The sequence below is a fragment of the Cynocephalus volans genome, chromosome X (assembly GCF_027409185.1).
Source record: "Cynocephalus volans isolate mCynVol1 chromosome X, mCynVol1.pri, whole genome shotgun sequence".
Taxonomy (NCBI): domain Eukaryota; kingdom Metazoa; phylum Chordata; class Mammalia; order Dermoptera; family Cynocephalidae; genus Cynocephalus; species Cynocephalus volans.
Genome location: NC_084478.1, coordinates 118,979,250 through 119,001,676, shown reverse-complemented (window position 1 = coordinate 119,001,676; position 22,427 = coordinate 118,979,250). Strand labels below are relative to the sequence as shown.

The following is a 22,427-nucleotide window of genomic DNA, read 5'->3' as shown; positions in this document are numbered from 1 at the left end:
AATCAGCAGCATGTGGTTCAACTTCCAAGACAGTCTAGGTGACTGTTTTACCTTTAACAAAAGTCCACCAGCCTTCTGGTATGAAAAATCTGTCTTTGCCACCTGCTGCCTAACCACTTCTACTTTTCTGAGATATCAGGGTGCAATGGATTCTCTCTGTCACATGCAGAGAGAATAATTATAGCTATAATTGACATCCCCAGTGATATTAGAGAAGATATTGTGACTACGAAATAATAACAGGATGTTATTTAAAAAGAAACATTTTTTATTATTTTTTAATTTATTTTTATAGCAGTTTTAGTTTTGTTTTTCAGAGAAATTGAGCAGAAAGTACAGATAGTTCCCATGCCCTCCCCCACCCACATATACAGTGTCTCCTATTACTGACATGTCACATTAGTGAAGTACTTTTGTTACAATTATGAATCAATAAAGATAGATTATTATTAACTTTACATTAGGGCTCCCTCTTTGTATTTTACAGTTCTGTGGGTTTTGCAAAATGCATAATGCTGTGTATTCACCATGAAAGTATCATACAGGATAGGTTTGCTGTCCTAAAAATCCTCTGTGCCCCACCTATTCATCCCTCCCTTCCTCCCTCCGCCTCATCGCCTGAAACCCTGGCAACCGCTGATTTTTTTTTCCATTACCTCATAGTACACTACCTAGCTCACCTGTTCATTGCATTTATATAGTCAAAACGCTGTAAACGCAGTATACCTACAACGGGAAAATGAAGGGATGAGAAGTATGCATGTGTGTGGACTGTGTATGAGCGTCTATGTGCAAAAGAGCGAAATTCTCATCTTCCCCAGTAAGAAGTCAATAGATGCCTAAAACTGAACAATCAGGAAATAGCAATGTAAGCACTTAGTTCGGAAATAATATGCTAAGTATCAAAGATAAAGACATAAGAGTTGAATACGGTTGCCTCTGGAAAGGAGGAAATGGGGGAAGAGGACTGGGTTTTTATAACAACCTTTGTAGAGCTCCTTAATTTTTAAACTATGTGCCCAAATGCAATAACAACAATATAAACATAACCCTTCCAGGATGCTACACATAGTGTAGTTCCAGATTGAACAGAAGTGCTAGAAGTTGGCACTCCACCATTTTCATGACTATCAATCACAGACTACCACAGAGAGCCTAATGGCCTTTTGGAGTTTTTCAGTACCGTCTTCTATGAGTCTTGCCTAACTTTAAATGGCAAGATAGAATCTCGGCAAATTAAATAAAAAGGATGGATGAAAGTAGGTATAGTGATCTTCAGAGGGGAAATAACAAGGCAGGAGAACAGAAGAAACATTTTAAGGGCATCTGATTATAAAAACTTCAAACAACGTAGCATTGTATGTTCAGCTGAGAACAGCAATTTGGTTTGTGTAGCTATCAGACCGAATGACTGTTTCCATACAAAATTTCACAGTAATCTGAAAAAGGGATTATCATAAAGCTGTGAACCATCTTCACATGTGTACTGGTTTTGTGTAACAGAGTCCTATAGTCCTAACCAAACATGAAGATAGCTACAACCATCAATTAATTCATATTAAGTATGTCAGCATTTGTCACAAAGTGGTTTAATACTATATTTGAAACTAAGGACAAAACAACCGTACCTCCCAAGATGCACAGTATTTTTTTAAAAAATTAAAAATAAAGTGATAATGTTACATGATAGGTGAAGGTGCTTAATGAATATTTGATAAAAATGAAAAACAAACCTGGAAAAGTAGTATGGAATTTGACCAAAAATTAAATTGGCAGTGTTTCAAAATATACATTTTAAGATTGGAGTGGTAGCAGGAATAATAATAGGGAAACGAATGAGAAAATGATATAGTCAGGCTGGACGGTGAGGATTATGTTGATATATAGACTTATTTGTGTGAAATAATATTGAAAATAACATCAACCTCTTTGAACATTCTGCTTCACTGATTACAGTTATACAAAATCATGCATCTACACTGAAAGATGAAAAGGAAATGAAGTCTTATAGAATTTAGTGTTCATTGGGTTTTGAACTCCACAAAATCTGTTCATGCCAAACACCTAGAAGTTATCTTTGATTCACCCGTCTCTCACTCTAAATCCAATCCCTCTACAAGTTCTGTAGACTTTACCTTCTAAATATATCTCAATTTTTTCTTATTATTACTGTTTAGGCTTATAGTGATATCTCCTTGTTGTCTTAAATTGCATTTCTCTTATGGCTAGTAATGTTGAATATCGTTTTTACTTATTTATTTTTATTTTTGATTGACAAGTCATAATTATTTATATGTGGTACAATGTGATGTTTCAATATATGTAAATAATGTGACATGATTAAATCAAGCTAATTAACATATTCATCACTCATTTACTTATCATTTTGAAATTTTATTTTAGTAAATTTGAAATACTATAACACATTATCATTGACTATAGTCACTCTGCTGTGCAACAGATTTCAAAACCTATTCCTTCTGTCCATCTGAAACTTTGTACCCCTTGACCAACAACTCCCCATTCTTTCCTTCTCTACCCTCACCTCTGGTAACCATCGTTCTACCATCTACTTGTGTTCCAATTTTATCCACTTAATCTCTACCTCCACTACCATCACCATTGTCCAAGCCACCTGCACTGGAGCACTAAAATATTCTCCTAGATGGTCTCCCAGCTTCCACTTTTGGCCACCTGCAATCCAAGAGGCAGCCAGAGTGCCCTTCTTAAATCATAAATGAGATCATGTCACTCTCCTCCTAAAACCTCTCCAACGGGTGCCCATTACGTCTAGAACAAACTCCAGATTCTACCCTGACTTATAAACCCTTTCCTGATATGTCCCCTGGTTCTCTGACCCTACTCTGCTCCAGTACATTACCCTTCTTTCTGTTCCTCCAAAAGTCCAAGCTCCCACCGGATTTTATGCCTTTGTACTTCCTGTTCCTCTCTGCCTGTAATTCTTTCTCTGTTCTTTGCATCGCTAGTTCCTTCTTGGCATTTGTTTCTCAGAACAGAGTTCTCTCCTTTCAGAGAGACCTTCCCTGACCACCCAACATAATTAAAATTCTATATCATGTCACCCTGTTCCATTTTCACCACAGTCACCATCTGATATTTTCTTCTGCATTTATTTATTTGGCTATCCTCTACCAGAATATAAACTCCATAAGAGAAAAGACCTTGTCTGTCCTATTCATTGCCATATCTGCAGTACCCAAAATACTATTTGAAACATATTTGATTAGCAATAAATATGTTTAATAAATGAATAAAATAAAAAAGAGATAAAAACAAATATATAGTTTAATAATTTAAGATGACGTTCAATTCTTAAGATTTTTGCTCCGAGGGCACAGTGAAGCTTTTTTTCTGCAGATGGCTCAAAATAAGGAACAATCTAAATATACAGAAACTGCAGAGTATATGTCCATCCTCTTTCTCCCTGTCTTAAAAACGTTGGAAACTATTTAGCCCTAACCTCTCATTTTTCAAAAGAGTAAACTAGGATTAAATGACCTACTTAAGATCACGCAGCTAGTATGTGGCAGAAATGAGACTAGAACCCACTGTCGGAGTTCTAGTACAGTGTTCTTTCCACACCTCTCGTTATTAAAGATCAATATTGTGGTCATTACCAAATACTGGTTCTATTACAGCATAACAGAGCTTAAAAGGTAGGTTAATTGCTTAGTGAGGAGACATGAGGAATTAAAGAAAGAAGTTTTATTTTTGAGTATGTGGTGTGCTGTTGGTGAGTACTTGAAATTGTAGTACAAATATAAATCACACATGTACAGTCCTCATGAAACAGCAACAATTAGCCAAAGCTGAATGATGACATCTACAAATTACAGATATGTGGCAATACAGTTGCCAAAAGTAATTTATAATGTTGCAAAATGTCACAGATGATTATTAAATTTGAATGACTTTCAATGTACGGAAAGATTGTATATAATAAATCAGTTTCTACTTCAAGTAACAGAAATTTAAAGAAATGTTTCTCAAATATTGGGTCATACTTTTATTTTAAGCATAAAACTAGAGTTCTAGTAAATTGAGTGATTTTTTTTAAGTTGACAAATAGTCAACTTAACGTGGTTGCCTGAAAACTTTCCAAATTGATTTGTAGAATGAATAACATTTCAAAAGATTTCCAAATCACACTATGCTTTCAAATTTATATTTCAATCATTTTAATTGTACAGACAGCCCTAAAACTTGCAATTAATAATTATAACTGCCTCCAGATCATATATATTACAGGACAGGAGACTGTGATCCTTATATCCTCCAGCACATTCTTTTTGAGTATAAAATGGATGAGACTAAGGAGTCACAAGCTATCAGAATGTGACATGTATGCATTTGCAAAACAAGCAAAAGTATTAGGTGACTAACACAGAGCTAGGCCATGCAGGGAACATGAAAGACGAACAACAGATTATCCCTATAGTCAAGAAATTTACAATTTTGTTGATGAGAAAAATCTATTCTAAAATCACAATTATATTGTGCACAGTTACACAGAGAGTAAAATTGTAGAAAATGAATAAGCTCTAAGAGAAAAGTAAGTGTTCTTTGATAAATATCAGCTTGTTCAATTAGGCACTGTGAACAGGGTTTCTCAGCTTACTTTTTGGAATGCTCTCAGCTTTGATTCTATAACACCTCTAAGATTCCAGGGGAGTGCTGAACCATGTGACAAAAGTTTTCATGTCGATCTCGAACCAATCTTTCAAGAAATCTTTTTAGGTAAGCAAAACATTTTGTTTTGGTTTTTTTCCTTATTTTTTTTTTTTGACACTGAAAACACCAATTTTGCTTCACAAAGGGACACTTCATTTCAGATGCAAATGTTAACTATTCCTTAATCACTATATTCAAATGTTAACATTATTCCCATTTGAATGCTAATTAGCAAAAAGACTAAATGATTCATACTTTGGTCTGGATTTTAAACCAATGTGAAGTATTAATACGCTTCCCTCTTTGGACCAGATTCTTCTTTAAGGTATCTTTTCTTTGGTTGTAAAGCATATCATTTATACAGAAAAGTGTATAAAATACATATGTGCAGTTTAAGTAATAACTACAAACTGAATAACCTTGTAACTATCACTCAGGTTAAAAACTATGATCATGGGTATTTTTAATATGATCTCACAGAAGGAAGGAAGGAGTTCACTATGAGTCTAAATTCCCTTTTTCCACGATCAAAAATGAAAATTTTCTCTCCTTGTTTCTCTTTCGACTCCTTTGTCTCAAATTTGGAAAAGGTCCTGAGATAAATAAGCAAAAACACTTTCACTTCTTAACTCCTGAATTTGAATTACATTCTTTGTATAATAGTTCATGAGCCTCGCTGATGATGTATTTAAGGGGATGATGGAACATATAATTAATGAAGAATCAGATATTTTAAACCTATGCTGCTGATATTTTTATAATTATGATTTATTGTCTTGTATTGTTACTCTTTTTAATAAACCTCATGTGAAAAGTTTTGACAAGGAGGAATGATTAACAAGCCTAAACAAAATGTGGCCTCTAACATGATTCTCAACTGCAGTGCACTGAATGAATGATATTTCACCTTTTGCAAAATATAATACATTGTCTTCTGGGCTCATCACCTTATTTTGCATTTACATAAAATCCTTCATTCAACAAGTAGTTACTGAGCTCAGTGCAGGAGTAGACACCATGCAGTGTTAAACAAAGGTAGAAAAATGCAATACCTGCCCTCGGGGCGGGGGGGGGGGGGCTTACAAAACAGGAAGATAAAGCATCCACTTGGGAGGCAACCGAAAAGTATTTACAATCCAGGTAAACAATCATCCGATAGTAAAGTACAGACTGAGCACAAAAACTCAGGAAATTTAAAGTGGTTATATTTCAAAAGCAATTTGTAAGGTGATTGTTTCAAACTTAGGACACATTTTACCAACAGAAACATAAATAAATGCTGATTGGATTTATAGCTTTGCCGAAAGAAACCCATTTAATTCACAATACATGGAATTTCTATATGTATATTTGCTATGAAAATATAGTAGAAAGCAAAAGTGTTGTAATACTAACAATTAGACAAAAATTATAAAATAAAAATGATTATGAAATAGGCTTATAAAATATATCTGGACATATTCTGAATGCTGATGCTTGAGAAAGAGCATGTTTAATTACATCAGATAGATAAAGATTTCTGTGGAAATTCTGAAGGGCATCCCTTTCAAGAGCATTTGTGGTACTTGAGGTATCTCTATTTTAACTTTGAAACATATATTTTAAATTTTCATTCACTCATTCAACAAGTATTTATTGAAGATCTCTATTATATGTCAGGCATTGTTCTAGGCACTGGAAATACATGTAAACACACATGGAGAATATATGGGAATACGCGGAACTTACATTCTGGTGGGAAATGGGCAAAGAAAAACAATGGTGTCAAGAACTAAGTGCTTGTCCTTGATGGAGGTTTATCATCACCATTACTCTATAACCAGTATTAATTTTATATTTATCACCTTACATGATCAGGGTTGGAATTTCTCTTCATTCTCAAATGGAACTAAAGAAGGGAGAGGAACATATAGGGTTACAGACATTTCCTGAGGTTTCTGACAACAATCGCAAGATGGGAAAGGAATACATGTGAAAAAAAGATTCGCTGACCTATGACAGATTAAAGGGAAAAAGTGGGCATGACTTCTTTGAAGGGAAAGCGATGCTGTCAGGCAGAAGTCACCAAGTGTTGCCATCCGTCATGGGGAGCTTGGGCACTGTTAGAAGTGATTGGGAGGAGAAGGCAATCAGCATTAACCATTTAAAACTGTATTGAATATTTCTTTTCTCTTCTTTCCCTTTTCCCTCCCTCCCTTTCCTCCTTCCTTCTCTTCCTTCCTTTTTCCCCTCCCCATCTCTCCCCACCTCTTTTTCTCTCTTCCTTCCTTTTGTCCTTCCTTCCTTCTTTGCTCACAGCAAACACATATGGGTCATTGCCAGGTACTGTACTAAGCATTAAGGATACAAAGATGAATATGACACAATCTTGGTCCTCAGGGAGTTTATAGTCTAGAACAGTGTTCTCAACTCAGAAACTAGTTATATTCAGGCTTGGTTATTTTTAACTATTTAACAACCTGTGTAGCACAAACCAACCAATCAGAATGTATGCCAGCCAAAGTTCAAGTGTGGGGTCCAGGAAGCCCCCTGCTGTGCCAGTAGTTAACTTTGTAGTTGCTGGAGAGTGGACAGGTAGGAGGTCTTGATGAAGAGGCTGTAGTGGCCAGGACGACTGGGTGGGCAAGAGAACGTCGGAGGTGGGGCAGTCTTAGGTCAGTAGCTATTTACCAAGCGGTAGAAAAGTATTCATTGTTTTTTCAATGACTGTCATTTAGCAATGGATGACTGTATTAACGAATTCCAACTAAATCCTTAGCTCTACTTACATCCAATGCTTAAGAAGATTGAGAAGTGGTTGTAGCACGATTATATGAATGAGGGATGCTTTTCTGAGTGAGTCTTGTTCTTCGACTTGAGAAATATGATTGGCATCAGTTGGTGATGAGAAAGGGGAGGTCATTTCGGCCTTAAGAAACAGCCTAAGTAAAGGTGGAAATGAATAAATCATATAAAGGATGTCATATAGAAACCAGCCTAACTGGAGGTGTGGGCAATAAGAATGTATTGTAACAGAGTAAGGAGTGAATTTGGAAGAATGAGTTGTATTTAGCAAAAGGGTGAAAAAGCGAGTTGGTTGTGGTGTCAACTGGCGAGAGGGGAACATATACACTAGTGTTAGAAGTTTGTTCTGATATAGCAGGAAAAATGGAGGGCGGCGGGTCTCTGTATGTCCTTGAGCAGGTAATGATATGAGGAAAGTGACATAGGAAGGAAAAATTCTTCTTGCTATATGAAGAAATTATTTAAGAGGCGAGAAGCCAGTTCAAAAGGCTACTTCAGCAATCCTGGTAGAGTTGATAATAGCATGAGCCAGGACGGTGACTATGGAAGTGAGAGGAAGGGTTCAGTCTGATAGATGCTGCGGGACCATGTGAGGAGTGGAGAAAGAGGAGTCAACAATACGCATAATACATGTTATCCTAACTATGATAGCTGGTTTTCTTAACAGCCAAAGGAAAATCCAAGTCTATAACACTAACTCCTTTAAAATAGTAAATTTAACCATGTATTGATCCTATTTAATTTTCAAAATAAAAATCCTAACTTTTGAAGACAAGGCAGTATGCATTGATAATCTTTTGACACTAAGAACAATGCTGCTACATGATTCCTCGTTGGTATCATTTAGCATTAAGCTAAATTTTCTATTCATTTATATTAGCATAGAGAACATATATTGTGTGAAATCATTGAAATTTGTGTGAAATCTAGCAGATTTCTTTGTTCTGATATTTAGTTTACTTACTAAAAGTCATTTCCAAAAAAAAAAAAAAAACTTTTATCTTTTGAAGGTGAGAAGAAATGCTTGATTTTTAACTAAGTTAATTTCCAGTTGACTCTTAATATAACAGGGAAGATTTAGGAGCCTAATTAAACCACAAATTTGTTCAAATTACTTTAGCTGCAGAGTGCTAGGAAACAAAAGCAGCAAACAGACCTGTTCTGTGAGCAGCAGTCAGGCATTTGATGGTTGTTTTTTTCCGGTAGAGGTTTTGAGCAGCACAGAAGTAAAGAAGCCGAGAAGCAAAGCCATCATCTGCAAACGTTGGCTGCAGCCACAAATCACAGGGTAGCCCTTATTCCTGCATAGCGTAGAAAGCATTGTTCATCGCACATAATTTTATTAATGTCCAAACACAGAGAGAGCAATCATTATCACTAGCATCATTTTGAATATCAAGGGTAGCACGACATTTTTATCAATATAATTGGACGTTAGCGCACATAGATTATAGAGTTAATCTTTAAGGATAATTTACACAATGAGCAAGAATAATAGTTCTTTTATACTGCCTACTTTCCCTCTTATACTTTATTCTCTTGAATAATGTCATACATATTTAATGCAACAGTTTAATTTTTAAGCTAAGTAAATCCACATGTTAATTATCCATTTTGATTTTAGTACAAATTGAGTTTAGAATACTGATGATAATGCATGTAAGGAAAGAAACAAATGAGTTTTTATCACAGACTTGCCAATTCAAACAATTGCTTTCTTAAAACAGGATTAAGAAACAAAATAAAACAAAACAAAAAAACAACAGGATTCACAGGAAATTCCTCTTAAAGGCAAACCCCATTAAAGGCGTATTTCTTCATTAGATGGAATCTGTTTTAAAGATACAGTGGCTGTTCATCCATTTATCTTAGTTTCTAGGTGTAAAATACAAGCTGCAATGCTTGTATTTCCCCCCCTCAGCTAAATTGGCAAATTAAAATAAGAAATATTGTAAGTTTTATAACTTCTTATCTGTTATTTTAAAAATCTGTGTTTCAGACTCTTGGTTCAGAGTACAAACTTTACAGATATGATAAATGAATATGCGAAGCAACTTTGGCTTTCTGGGGTAACTTGTCCTAAAAGTAAAAACAAAAAATTAAGAGACAGGAATGTATAACCAAAGAAGAGTAGAGCATTAAAGCAACCATCTGGTGAGTTCAGACCAAATACAAAGTCTCTCGTATTTGCCTAAACCATGTAATTGTCTGTATCACCCCTCTGCTTTATTTTGCCTATGGAAATCTGACCTAAACTAAACAACTATTCTATACCATTAAGTTGTCCAGGAAGATGAAAGTTTAAATGTATGTCAGACAAGCTGCAGCATCTGGTACAATTCAGTAATGACGGTCTCCTCCAGAGAGCTTCAGGGTTGGAACAACTTGAGGACTGAGGAGATTTGGTTGATCTATGGGAAGAAAATAACGTTCTCCTAGTCAGACATTCTCCCTGTTCACACGTACTCATACTTGCCAGACGTCTCCCAGTGTATGAAATATAGGAAATAAAACCCCTCTACGAAACATCTCACTATTATCTCTAATTCCACTTTGTTGCAGCCAAATAATATACCTTGGGTACAAAGTGGTCAGCACTGTTAATCCTTCACAGTAATTGTTTAAAAATTATTGTCGCACTTTTTTTTTTAACACATTGATTAGTCTTACGTTTCCCCCTCCGCAGAGTAGAGAATAATGTCTTATAAAGTATTGTTTAAAAGCGACACATAAAATTTAATTAGTTTAGATGCTCTCATATAGTTTGTTGACATGAGAACTAAGTTAGTTCTCCTTTTTAAATGGGCAAATGAGCTTAGATACGTGAGATCTTTTAAAAGAAGGTTAGAAGTGATCATGGGGACATTTATGTGTATCAATAAATCCCTTTAAAACTGTACTAAAAACCGCATTGTGCCAAATTTACACATCTTTCAGAAGAGAAGAGAATCAAGTTCAAATGTGTTTTTTGTCAATAGACTGGAAAAAAACTTGCAACAAATACGACAAAGTTTTAATCTCTTTATTATGTAAACAAGTCATACATAATAAGAAAAAAACAGAATCCAATAGATAAGGCAAAGGACATAAAAATACTTTATAGAAAGATAAAATATAGTCAGTAAATATATATATATGTCTTATCTCACTAGTAAACAAAAATGAAAATCAAAAGACGGTGGAATATCATTTCACCCATCTTATCAATGATTTTTTAAAAATAAGGAATCCAATGCTGGCAGTCAGTGCGGTGACAGGGTAAACTGATATATATATTTTTTAAATAATGTATCGAATATTTATACCTTTTAACCCAACAACTCCAGTCTTTGGTTTCCACCTCAAGGGAATAATTTAACATTAAAAAAAAGAAAAGCTGTAGGTACAAGATATTCATGACAGCATTATCTGTAATACTAAAAGAACTTGTAAACAACCTAAATACCCCAAACAGAGGGATAATTAAGTAATTAACATACATTAGCTGTGTGGGATATTATGCTGCATTTTAAATAGTGTTTGTGCTGATCCATAATAATATGGGGAAATGTAATCATGTCATGCTAAGTGAAAAGAATAGGATGCAAAATTACATGCATTGTGAGCCAATTGCTCTATGTAAATCTCTATGTGCATATGGAAAAGAAGGACATAAGAATATTTAAATCTCTTCACTATTTTCCCAATTTTATTTAATATGCATTTTAATGTTCTCAATATATTTAAAAATGTCATGTTATTACTCAAAGCAGTTTAAAATGCATCCCTTATTTGTTTTTACATTTCTATCTAAAGCAAAACCTTGCACTTAGAAAGACATAAAATATCATAGCGCCTATCATAAAAACCCCAAATGAAAGTATTCATTAACATTTTGGTTTTTAGTGTAGCAAATCTCATACATAGGTGACTAAGTTGCTGAAACATAAAGGTAGCAGCCCAGTCAGGGCTCTTTCAGCACCCACGCTTGTTCTGCCTCCAGCCCCTTTCAGAAACCAAGGCTGCTCCTAGGACCTGCGAATATACTGCACTTATAAACTAGTGGCAGCAAAGGGAATGCTAATGATTGTTTCTCCCAATTTGGGAACAACCAAAACCAATTTCCTTTCTCCCCAAATCAGAGCATCAAAAGGAGCCATTTATTCAAATATGTTTGCTCTGTTTCTAACAGCAAATTCTTAAGAGGGTAGAGATGGGGCTTATTTTTATAATGTCCACATTGTCTAGTTTGTTAGATTTTATAAATAACACCCTTTGCAGTGTTTACCCTAGGGCAGGGGGAAGTGACATCCTATTCTTTTAGAGAGAAATACCATATGTCCCCCCACCCCCATCCCACTGCAAATGTGGTTGCTCCTCGGACACTTCAATATAATCTCGACCCATCTTCACTCTTAAGAATCTGAAATCCTAGTCAAAGACAAACTAGGAGACGAAGGGGAAGAGGGAGAGGGGGAGGGAGGGAGGAGGAGGAAGGGAGTGGGGGGGGAGAGAGAGAAATACTTCAGGAGGTTGTAGTTCTTACTTTTGTGATGTCAACTTGTAGAATGAAATGCAGCAAAAAACTCTTTTCTTGACGCGAAGGATGTGAAATATATTCTAGGATATGTATTTGGTATGGTCCTTTGTTCTAGGTAAGAGCGTTTCTATTTCTAAAGCTTTTCGGTCTCGCTCAAGGAAAAGGAAACAATATTTTGAGATTCTTTCAAAGATACCTTTCAAAGCATCTCCCAGAGGAAAATATCACGACAGCTCAACACTGGTGTATTTCAGTCAGAATCGAGTCCCATTTTTTTCATCATGGCTGTATACTTTGCAGGCCCTCAAGTTTGTGCTTTCAAAGTCATCATTAACTAAATAAGCCAGAAACACCATCTTTAGCGAACCTGTGCTTCGTGGGCTAGAAACGAGCTCAGATGAAAGACTATGTTCATTTTGAAGACATCGCTGTTATTTGTGTTCCTTACAGTCGCGGGCTTTTGTCAGGGACGGAGCGGGCTCGGGGGCGCCTCCAGCGCGGTGGGCAGCAGGTCCGAGGACCACGGTCGTTAACACGTTTTCAAGGGGTGCCGACACTTTCTCTCAAGAAGCTCTGCAGGAGGGAGTGGAGCAGACGGTGACAAGAATAGAGAATTTATGTGAGCGACACGGAGAAAGAGAGTGCTTAACTCGGTCCCCGGGTCAACGTGGTTCTGGGATTTGCATGAGTTTATCACCACCATTAACGGCTACTTGAGGAGGGTTGTTTACCGCCTTGAGCGCGCAACAAGACACTAAAGCCCACTCCGGGACCCCGGCCACGCCCCCCCCTGCCTCCAAACTAGTGAATTCGGGGCCGCCTTCCTGTTGGGCCCTCCCATCTGCTCCTATCCCAACCAATCAGAGCCTTGCAACAGTTTCACCTGGCTCCGGCTTCCCAAACAAACAAACCGTCCCGCGACAACAGCGCAGCCAGCGCCTGTTGCCGCTCCGCCCCCTCCCGCCACCTCTCTCCCCCTCCAGCAAATCGAACCCCTCCTGTGGCATCCCCGCCTGCCCCCAACGCTGGCTGCTCTCTCCTCCGCCCCTCCCGGGCTTCTCCAGCCCCCTCATGGCCTCTTGAACTCCTGGTTAGGATCAGCGTGGCCAGAGGACCCCGCCTTCTCCCGTAGGTCCTCGCGTGGCCCATAAGCCTGGAGATTCACCTAGAGGGGGTCTCGGCCGAGCTGGAGGCGGCCCCGCCTTCCGAGCCCGCCGCCCCCTCCCTTGCACACCTCTACTGGTGGCCTCTTGCGCCCCTCCACTGCGCGGGTAGCAGGAGCCGCAGCGGGCGCCGCGTGAGGCGACGGTCACGTGTTGTTTTGCCCGCTGCCGCGCTCTCAGAGTGGAGTGGGCGGGGGCGCTGGCCGAGGACGGGGGGGGGCTGGAGCGGGCGGACGGAGGTAGACGGCCGCTTCCCCCAGCCCTCCCTTCCCCGAGTCCCCCCTCCCTTCCGCTCACCTTAAAACCATCGTGCATCACCATGGCGAGTTGCTTCTTAGCCAGCGACCAAGCGACAAGGAGACTGAGAGCTACAGCGGCGGCAGCAGCGGCGGCAGCGGCAGCTCTAGCAGCGGTGGCGACCACCCCGCTTCTTTCTTCGGGAACCCCGACCGCACTCATTGGGACCAGGTCGTCTTGTCCGGGAGCCATGTGGCTCTCCACGGCCACTGGTTCCCGGTCAGACTCCGAGTCCGAAGAGGAGGACCTCCCCGTCGGGGACGAAGTCTGCAAACGCGGCTACCTGCGGAAGCAGAAGCATGGGCACAGACGCTACTTCGTGGTCAAACTCGAGACCGCTGACGCCCCAGCTCGGCTGGAATACTACGAAAATGCCAGGAAGTTCCGGCACAGTGTCCGCGCCGCGGCGGCTGCAGCAGCCGCGGCCGCCTCAGGCGCCGCGGTCCCCGCGCTCATTCCACCGCGGCGCGTGATCACCCTATACCAGTGCTTCTGCGTGAGCCAGCGAGCCGATGCACGGTACCGACACCTCATTGCCCTTTTCACCCAGGACGAGTACTTCGGGATGGTAGCGGAGAACGAGTCGGAACAAGAAAGCTGGTACTTGCTGCTCAGCCGCCTCATCCTCGAGAGCAAGCGCCGCCGCTGCGGCACGCTATGCGCGCAGCCGGACGGAGAGCCGGCCGCGCTGGCGGCCCCAGCGGCGGCGGAGCCACCCTTCTACAAAGATGTGTGGCAGGTAACAGTCAAACCCAGGGGGCTGGGGCATAGAAAAGAGCTGAGCGGCGTGTTCCGGCTGTGTCTTACCGACGAGGAGGTCGTGTTTGTGAGGCTGAACACCGAAGTGGCCAGCGTGGTTGTTCAGCTCCTGAGCATCCGTCGCTGCGGCCACTCGGAGCAGTATTTCTTCTTGGAAGTTGGCAGATCCACCGTCATCGGTCCGGGGGAACTCTGGATGCAGGTCGATGACCGTGTGGTGGCCCAAAACATGCACGAGCTGTTTTTGGAGAAGATGAAAGCTTTGTGTGCAGATGAATACAGAGCCCGCTGCCGCAGCTACAGCGTCAGCATCGGAGCCCACCTGTTAACCCTGCTGTCCACTAGGAGGCACCTGGGCTTGCTGCCGATCGAACCCGGCGGCTGGCTCAGAAGGTCCCGCTTTGGGCAATTTTGCCACCTCGGGGCCATCGATGACGGGGAAGATGAGATGCTCTTCACCAGGCGCTTTATGACACCCAGCGAGCCTGCGGCCCCCTCCAGGCGTGGAAGACTCCCCCTGCCCAGAGCGCGCAGGTCCAAGAGAGCGATTTCAGTTCCAGCCAGCTTTTTTCGCCGCTTAACACCCAGCCCGGTACGTACCCCGCACCCTGCGGAAGCCCCCAGCGACGGAGCTTGCATGTCTTCTGAAACATCTGGCTCCGGCTCTGGCAATTCTGGGGAGGAAGGCAATCCTCGGGACAAAGAGGATCAGGAAGGAAGCAGAGGTGACTACATGCCCATGAACAATTGGGGCTCAGGAAATGGCCGAGGCTCAGGGGGTGGCCAGGGCTCCAGTAGCCAAGGCTCCAGTAGCCAGAGCTCAGGAGGAAACCAGTGTTCAGGCACGGGGCAGGGATCCGGAGGTGGCCAGGGCTCAAGTGGCAGCCAGAGCTCAAGTGGCCAGGGGTCAGGAGGCCATGGCGCAGGAGGAAACCGATGCTCAGGTGATGGCCAAGGCACCACAGGTGGCCACGGCTCAGGCAGTGGCCAGGGAGCCGGAGGTGGACATGGCTCAGGTGATGGCCAGGAACCAGAGGATGGCCATGGTTCTGGCGGTGGCAAGAACTCTGGAGGGGGTAAGGGCTCAGGAGGTGGGAAAGGCTCCGATGATGATGGTGAACGTGGAAAATCTCCGAAGAAAAGATCCTACTTTGGCAAATTAACTCAAAGTAAGCAACAGCAAATGCCAGCACCTCCACCACCCCCAACTCCATCCCCACCAGCTGGAGCAACTGGTGGAAAAGGGAAGTCTGGAGGAAGGTTCCGACTTTATTTCTGTGCTGACAGAGGAGCCACAAAGGAACACAAAGAAGCCAAAGAAGTGAAAGACGTAGAGACCCCAGAAGGTGCAGCTCGGGGTCCCTATAGAGCCAGAGCTTTTGACGAAGATGAGGATGACCCATATGTGCCAATGAGGCCAGGAGTAGCTGCCCCTCTCGCAAGCTCCAGTGATTATATGCCAATGGCTCCTCAAAATGTTTCTGATTCAAAAAAGCGCCACTCTCAGTCACCTTTTGAAGATTCAAGAGGGTACATGATGATGTTTCCTAGAGTGAATCCACCACCTGCCCCAAGTCCTCCAAAAGCACCCGATGCTTATAAAGAGGATGACTCAAAGGACAACGACAATGAGAGTGACTACATGTTTATGGCTCCTGGAGCCGGTGCAATTCCAAAAAACTCTAGAAATCTTCAGGGCGGCTCTTCCTCCAAAAGTTGGAGCTCCTACTTCTCTCTGCCAAATCCTTTTCAGAGCTCACCCTTGGGACAGAGTGACCGCAGTGAGTATGTACCAATGTTACCTGGAAAGTTCCTGGGGAGGGGCCTAGACAAAGATGCCTTATTTAATTGGGGTCCCAAAGATGCAGCTTTGAAGCCTTCAGTTGAGGGGTCATTCTCAAGACATGTAGATGGGGGGTCACCTTCAAAGCCTTTAGATGATGGGTCCCCAAAAAATAAAGCTAAGAGACCTAACCGGCTTTCTTTTATTACAAAAGGGGATAAAATCAAGCCAAAAACACAAAAGCCCACACATGAGCAGAGAAAAGCTGACAGCTCTAGTGACTATGTCAACATTGACTTCACTAAAAGAGGTGGCAATACGCCAGTCCTCTCTGCTCAAGGACTGCCACATTCGTGGCGTATAATTGCTGACCCAAGACAGTCAGCCTTTTCACATTACGTGAATGTTGAGTTCGGAGTGCCATTTCCAAATCCAGCAAACGACCTCTCATATCTTTTAAGAGCTATACCAGGTGCCAACCCCGTATATCTGGACGGTGGTAGGTGGCCATTTCCTCCTCTTCCTCTCAGTGCTACAGGTAGCAATGCTAACGGGGAAGAGGGTGACTACACTGAAGTAATTTTCAACCCAGCAATGACACCAGCCATGCCTTTTGCTGACAGTGCCATTCGGTATGATGCTGAAACAGGTCGGATCTATGTGGCCGACCCATTTTCTGAGTGCTGTGTGGACATTTCTCTCTCCCCCAGCCGATGCTCTGAACCACCACCTGTAGCTAGGCTGCTGCAGGAAGAAGAGCAAGAGAGAAGACGCCCACAAAGCCGTTCGCAAAGTTACTTTACATCTGCCAGAGCCGCTGTCTCCGCTTTTCCAACTGATAGTCTCGAGAGGGACCTTCCCGCCGCCTCAGCCTCCGCTGCAGCTTCCGCAGCAGCTCCAGCCTTAGCCGTGGGCCGGGCTTTAGCGGCGGCCTCGGCGCTCGCCGCGGCGCCGGGCATCGGCGTAGCCGCCGCGGGCTTCGAGGCCGCAGCTGGATTTGACTCCGCCTCCGCCCGCTGGTTTCAACCTGTTGCTAATGCCGCTGATGCTCAATCCCTAAGGGGAGCCCGACACATCGCCCGTGGCTCGAACCCTGGAGCCCAAAACCTATCTGCAGACCTCGCCGGAGGTGAGAACTGGGCGTGTGGGGCTGCCGCTGCAGCTGTCCCTCCCACACCACCACCTCGCCCTCGCCGGATGCTAAGACCCCCGGTGAGAGAAGATTCTGACGACGACGACGACATTTACGTGACAATGGACTTTGCCAGACCTGACAACAAGAAGTTCGACTCTCCCAAAAGAGGTTGGTAAATTTTAGAATTAATTTCCCTAAAGTTAATGGTCATTGCTTGATGAATCGGTGCGCTACTGGCTACGGTGTTAGACACGTGAGGTAGTAGTTCATTAATTGGTGCTATTTGACATGGAGGGCAGAATTCAGTTTTAATTATTCACGCAATACCTTTTTGATCTTTGCATAAACTTAATTTTTATCTAATCAAAAATCTCTTTATCTGGACAAAATCGATTATCATTTAAACATTGGTTCTACTTCTTAGGAGTAGTTAAAACTCGAGGACCTATAGCTCGAGGATGCTTTCAAACATCCTTCCCCATCACGAAATTATAATGCAAAGCAGGACATCGTTAATTGAGTTTTATCAACATTTTCAAATCGACAACTAAAAGCTGCTTTTCTACAATGCCCATATTTAAGTGTAGGGATTTAATAAGAGCACAGACTATTAAACAGTAACCATCAACTGTTAATGTTTGGGGAGGATAACTTTCTTCTCTGCAAATTACTTTTTAAAAAGCAGTCATTGTTATGCTAGTTTGCTGTAATTTACCGAGAAAGTTAAAGCTCAATTGTTAGCACGCATGCCTGGGGGGAACAAAACATAAATAATCCAAAACAGCAGGTGCTTTAAGAAGGACAGTATTTGGCTCTGGAACGTGTTTTTGTGTTGATCTTTTTTTGTTTTTATACAGGATAAATTGCCAGAAACCTTCAGTGTTCCTTTTCTCTGTCACTAGTAGTAAAGGCAAGTCTCATTTGCTGTGCATTTTCTTTTTTTAACTCCCCACCTTTCCAAAAGAGGGTGTGGTGACAACTTGATAATGGATGTGCATATTGTTTCAAAGGTTTAAAAAACATTTAAAATATTTCATTGGTGTGTTTTCTGGGGAATTAAAGAAAGCAAGATAACAATGCTGGGGTAAGACCTGATTCTAGGGGCAGCCTACCCTGGAAGAGTGGGAGTTTTTTAAAGGGCTTACTTTTCCAAAGGAAGAAGTGAGGAAGAGTAGGAGCTCTTGGACTTGGAAACAAGACTTAAAGTAAATCTACTTTGTACAGCATTGGGCAATCTTGTCATTAGTGTGGCTTAAGACATTCTCAAAAAATGATTGCGGAAAATGTCTCCATAGTCTCAACTGCTTTTCCTCTTTAGTAGAATATGCTTCTTTCCCAGTGAAAGGAAGGGAGGGACCTGGCAGCTTTCATTCCAGTAGTCAGTTTAGTGAAGATTTTTGCTTTGCTTGCTTTGTGGAATGCTTTTGTGATTGGATCTCTGCCCACTGTGCTTGATCAGGCAGAACAAGTTGGGGACTGATCACAACAGTCACCTAACAAGCTCCCTATTTAGTGCAGGTGTGGCCCTCCCCTTTCTCCCCCTGCTATAGAAAACTTGCCATACAAAACTCACACTTGCAGCACGTACACATTAAAGAGTGATCATTAAAATGACAAAAGGATGCTTTGGATTGCCAAAGGATTCAATTCAGATCTCCTTTAAATTGTGAACCTACACACACACACACACACACACACACACACACACACACACACACACACACACACACACACGCGCGCGCAATCACCACTAGAGTTACTACTATACCTATACATTTAAAATATATATTTACATTTCTAAGAATTTAATTCATAATCAGCTTTTCAGGAACAGATCTGTTTTATTCTGTAAAATACACCTGAAAATTGGACTCAAGCTATTGTTTGAGCCTAACTACTGAAGACACCATTTATAATTTTGATGTAGGTGATACATAGCTGCCTCTGTCTCTGTGGTACTTTGAAAAAGATGAGTTTTCATAGAGGTTTTTCTATACTTTCCAATATTCTATTCTTTGTTTAAGCAAAGATTAAAATTAGTGAAATCTTATTGTTCCTCAAATAATCTCTGACTTCCTAAGGATTATCTAGATCCAGTGGTCACTATATTAGCATAAATTACTAATTTATGACTTTGTAGCAATTTTGGAGATTTAACATTCTCCAAATGTGTTGTTTAGTGAGGGAACTTCTAACTTTATTGAGAGACTACAGCAAGGAGGCTATATCTCACAGAGAGGCAGGCGCTTAGTTTGAAATAAGCAAATCAATGTGAAAGGATTTTGGAACGTCAAAGTACTTTACAAATGTAAGATATTATTATTGTTTCATTGGATTAATACTGAAGTTGGCTGGCTGGTTTGCTCAATTGGTTAGAGCACAGCCTTATATCACCAAGATCACAGGTTTGGATCCCCGTACCAGCCAGCAGGAAAAAAAATACTGAAGTTAAATTTCAACAGTTTAAGCTGATGATTTAGTTTTTTGCAAAATAATTGGTCCTGAGGGTGAATTCTGCCCATAATTTGCTAAGATATATAGAAGAAATGGTGGAGTGGGGGTGGGGGTGGGGGTGAGTGTGGTGAAGCAGCCTATTGAAGGAAGTGAATTTAGTTAGCATTTAAATGTAAATAGATGTGGTAGAATGTTGTCTGTGTGAAGAAAGGCTGAATAATTCTGATTGTTTTTTACTATAAAGCTATAGATAATTTTCACCCATTTCCAATCTCTCTTCATCTTCCTATCTAACATTGGAAAAAAAAAAAAGATCACGTTAGGAAACAAACAAACAAAAAATATTATGACAGAGAAACCAAAGGCACAGTCTTCTTTAGGAGTTATGTATCTCAAAAAATAATTATAATGTATGGAAAGTGTTTAAAATAGTGCCTGGCACATAGTAAGCACTATACATGAATTATTATATAGCTATTATCGTTGTTACTGTTATTATTACATTTAGAAACACAAAGATAAAATAAAATTCTCCATTCTCAAATCCCACTTTTTAGTTAGTCTTTACTTTTGTTTGAAGTACTTTACATGGTTGTTCAGAGTTGCAATCTTTATAATTGGGATCTGTTTATAATTTAAGTGAAGTGAGATTATAAATCAGTGGAACAGCTTTTTCCATGCAACAAAAAAATAATACATAATCTTATTTACCTACAGTCACATTACATATAAGTAATTTCTTTAAGGGCATTTGTTCAAGTTGATTAGAAAGAAACACCCAGATATATAACCTGGACATGATTTTTTAAATAACTGAAATAATTTAAAACTATTTATTGAAGATGAAGTCTTCACATTTTAGACACATGGGTTATAGGTATGAGCATTTGGGAGAATGTAGTTTCTTGTGTGGTTTAGACTGACTCTTAATCCGTGTATGAGTTTTTGCTTCTTTTACTACCTTACCTGATGTAGATATTCACAGTTCCAAATGACTTGAGGTGAAAATTTCCCTGATTTTTCATTCAAGAGATAGGAGGATGAAAAGGGCAGCTTTAGAAGGGGTGAGAGAAATGCTCAGCCAAATTAGTAATGTTATGATGGCACTTGGTATTAAAAAGCAAAAGCAAAAATATCTGTATTAATTAACTTTTGAAATTTCAGACAGTTATCAGCGTGAAGGATGCCTAAGCTTCTTTGAAATGTACTACTGCTAAATCCTCTTGGTGGTATAAATTATAGATGCTAAGAGCAAATTGTTTTATTTTATTGAACTTACTTATTATAAATTACTAGAATAGGATCTCCATGTGGCAGAAATTTCCCAGCCACCGTTGATGGGTCAACATTCTACCCTCCAAAATTGGACAGTCCTTTGGAGTAATGAGGTATTTGACCTATAACAATTAAAGAAGACCTCACTCAATGTTAAATAACGTTGTTGGTGATCATTATTCATTTGCATTCATTCTATTTTAAGAGTGATGCTTCCAGGATAAGAATTTCAGCCTCTAGCTAAACATCTACTTTAAACAAGGACCAGGACTATAATTAAGCACACCAGAATATCACACATGCATAAAAACTCAAACAAGATCTCTTGCTTTCTTTTGCTCTCCCTAATAACCAAACAAGAACAAAATACTTCTGAGTCATTGGCAGAGAATTGTTTTGGAAACAAACTCAGACTTCACAGAATGATCCAAAAAAATGTCTTGTTGGAATAGATGTGGCTGACCAGTGTAAGGAGAAGTAAGGAATAGTGTTTGTGATTTAAAAGGAACTGTTGTTAAATTGTTAACTTGTTGATTAAGGGAATGCTTTCCAGTTGCAGATTGCCTTACAGTTTGCAAAGCATATTGATTATTTTACTGATGGATGGTAAGTACTGGAAGTAAAACCTGTGTTAAGAATTTTCCTGTGGTGAGAAAGGTAAGTGGCAAAGCTGAAAATCTAACCAAGACATCTGATTTTAAATCCACTACTCTACCCAGCACACCACACTTCTCTATCAGGTGTTTAATCTGTTATTTTCTTATTGATGAAAGATTATTATATAGGCAAGGATTGGGGAAAAATTACAAGTTTGCTTGAATTTGATAGTAGCAAATATTGTTGTAATTCATTCATTCAGAGAGCATTACAACTGTGAACCATCTGCCAGGGCTTGGGTAATTTTCATTACATTGTACTGTTTGCCGTGGCTCTTAGAATAAAAGAATTTGACCTGTACTGGAATTGAATGTTCCAAATGTAATCCAGAGAGGAGTTAGCTAATCTTAACCTCCCAAACACAAATAGTGTATCTACTTAGATCCCACAGAAACATTGCAAGGAAAGAAAGTGAATTAAGGGTCCATTCAGTAAGTTTCCATTAATTGTCATTTCCTTAAATGAAATGAGATTTCTTTCCTTTTCCTAATAATCCAGTGACATTTGCCAGTTATAGCAGGAAGTCTTTTCATTTAATTTCTTCATTCTGTATAAAATCTGATATTCTATTCCAAACCATCACAGTGGGCAAAGCAAGATAAAGTAAGACAGGTAGAAGAAAAAGCTCTGTAGAAATAGATGCTCTTAATTTGGTTAAAAAGTAAACTTGCTTTTGGCAGTCAGGCAAGTAGATTTTAGAAGCCTTGAAAAATCAAATCCTCCCCTTGAGACATTAAAATCCTTATTTAAAATTAAATTCATTTTGTTTGGCACCTTTTTTTAAGGCTTTAAGACTATGAAAAATAGCCCAGGCATTTTATTGGCAGTATTGGAAAAGAGCTTTGTAAAATGCTTAATTAAAGCCTGCAGTATGTTTTGTCTAAGAGGTGTTGCCACGCTTTTAGATGG

General features: G+C 40.3%; 1 protein-coding gene across 1 annotated transcript; it reads left to right on the top strand.

Moving 5' to 3' along the window:
* The first annotated feature begins 13,477 nt into the window (after nucleotides 1-13,477).
* Nucleotides 13,478-17,308, top strand: IRS4 (insulin receptor substrate 4). The gene has a single exon (XM_063082979.1). The coding sequence runs from the start codon at nucleotides 13,478-13,480 to the stop codon at nucleotides 17,306-17,308; it is 3,831 nt and encodes a 1,276-aa protein (XP_062939049.1).
* The last annotated feature ends 5,119 nt before the right edge of the window (nucleotides 17,309-22,427 follow it).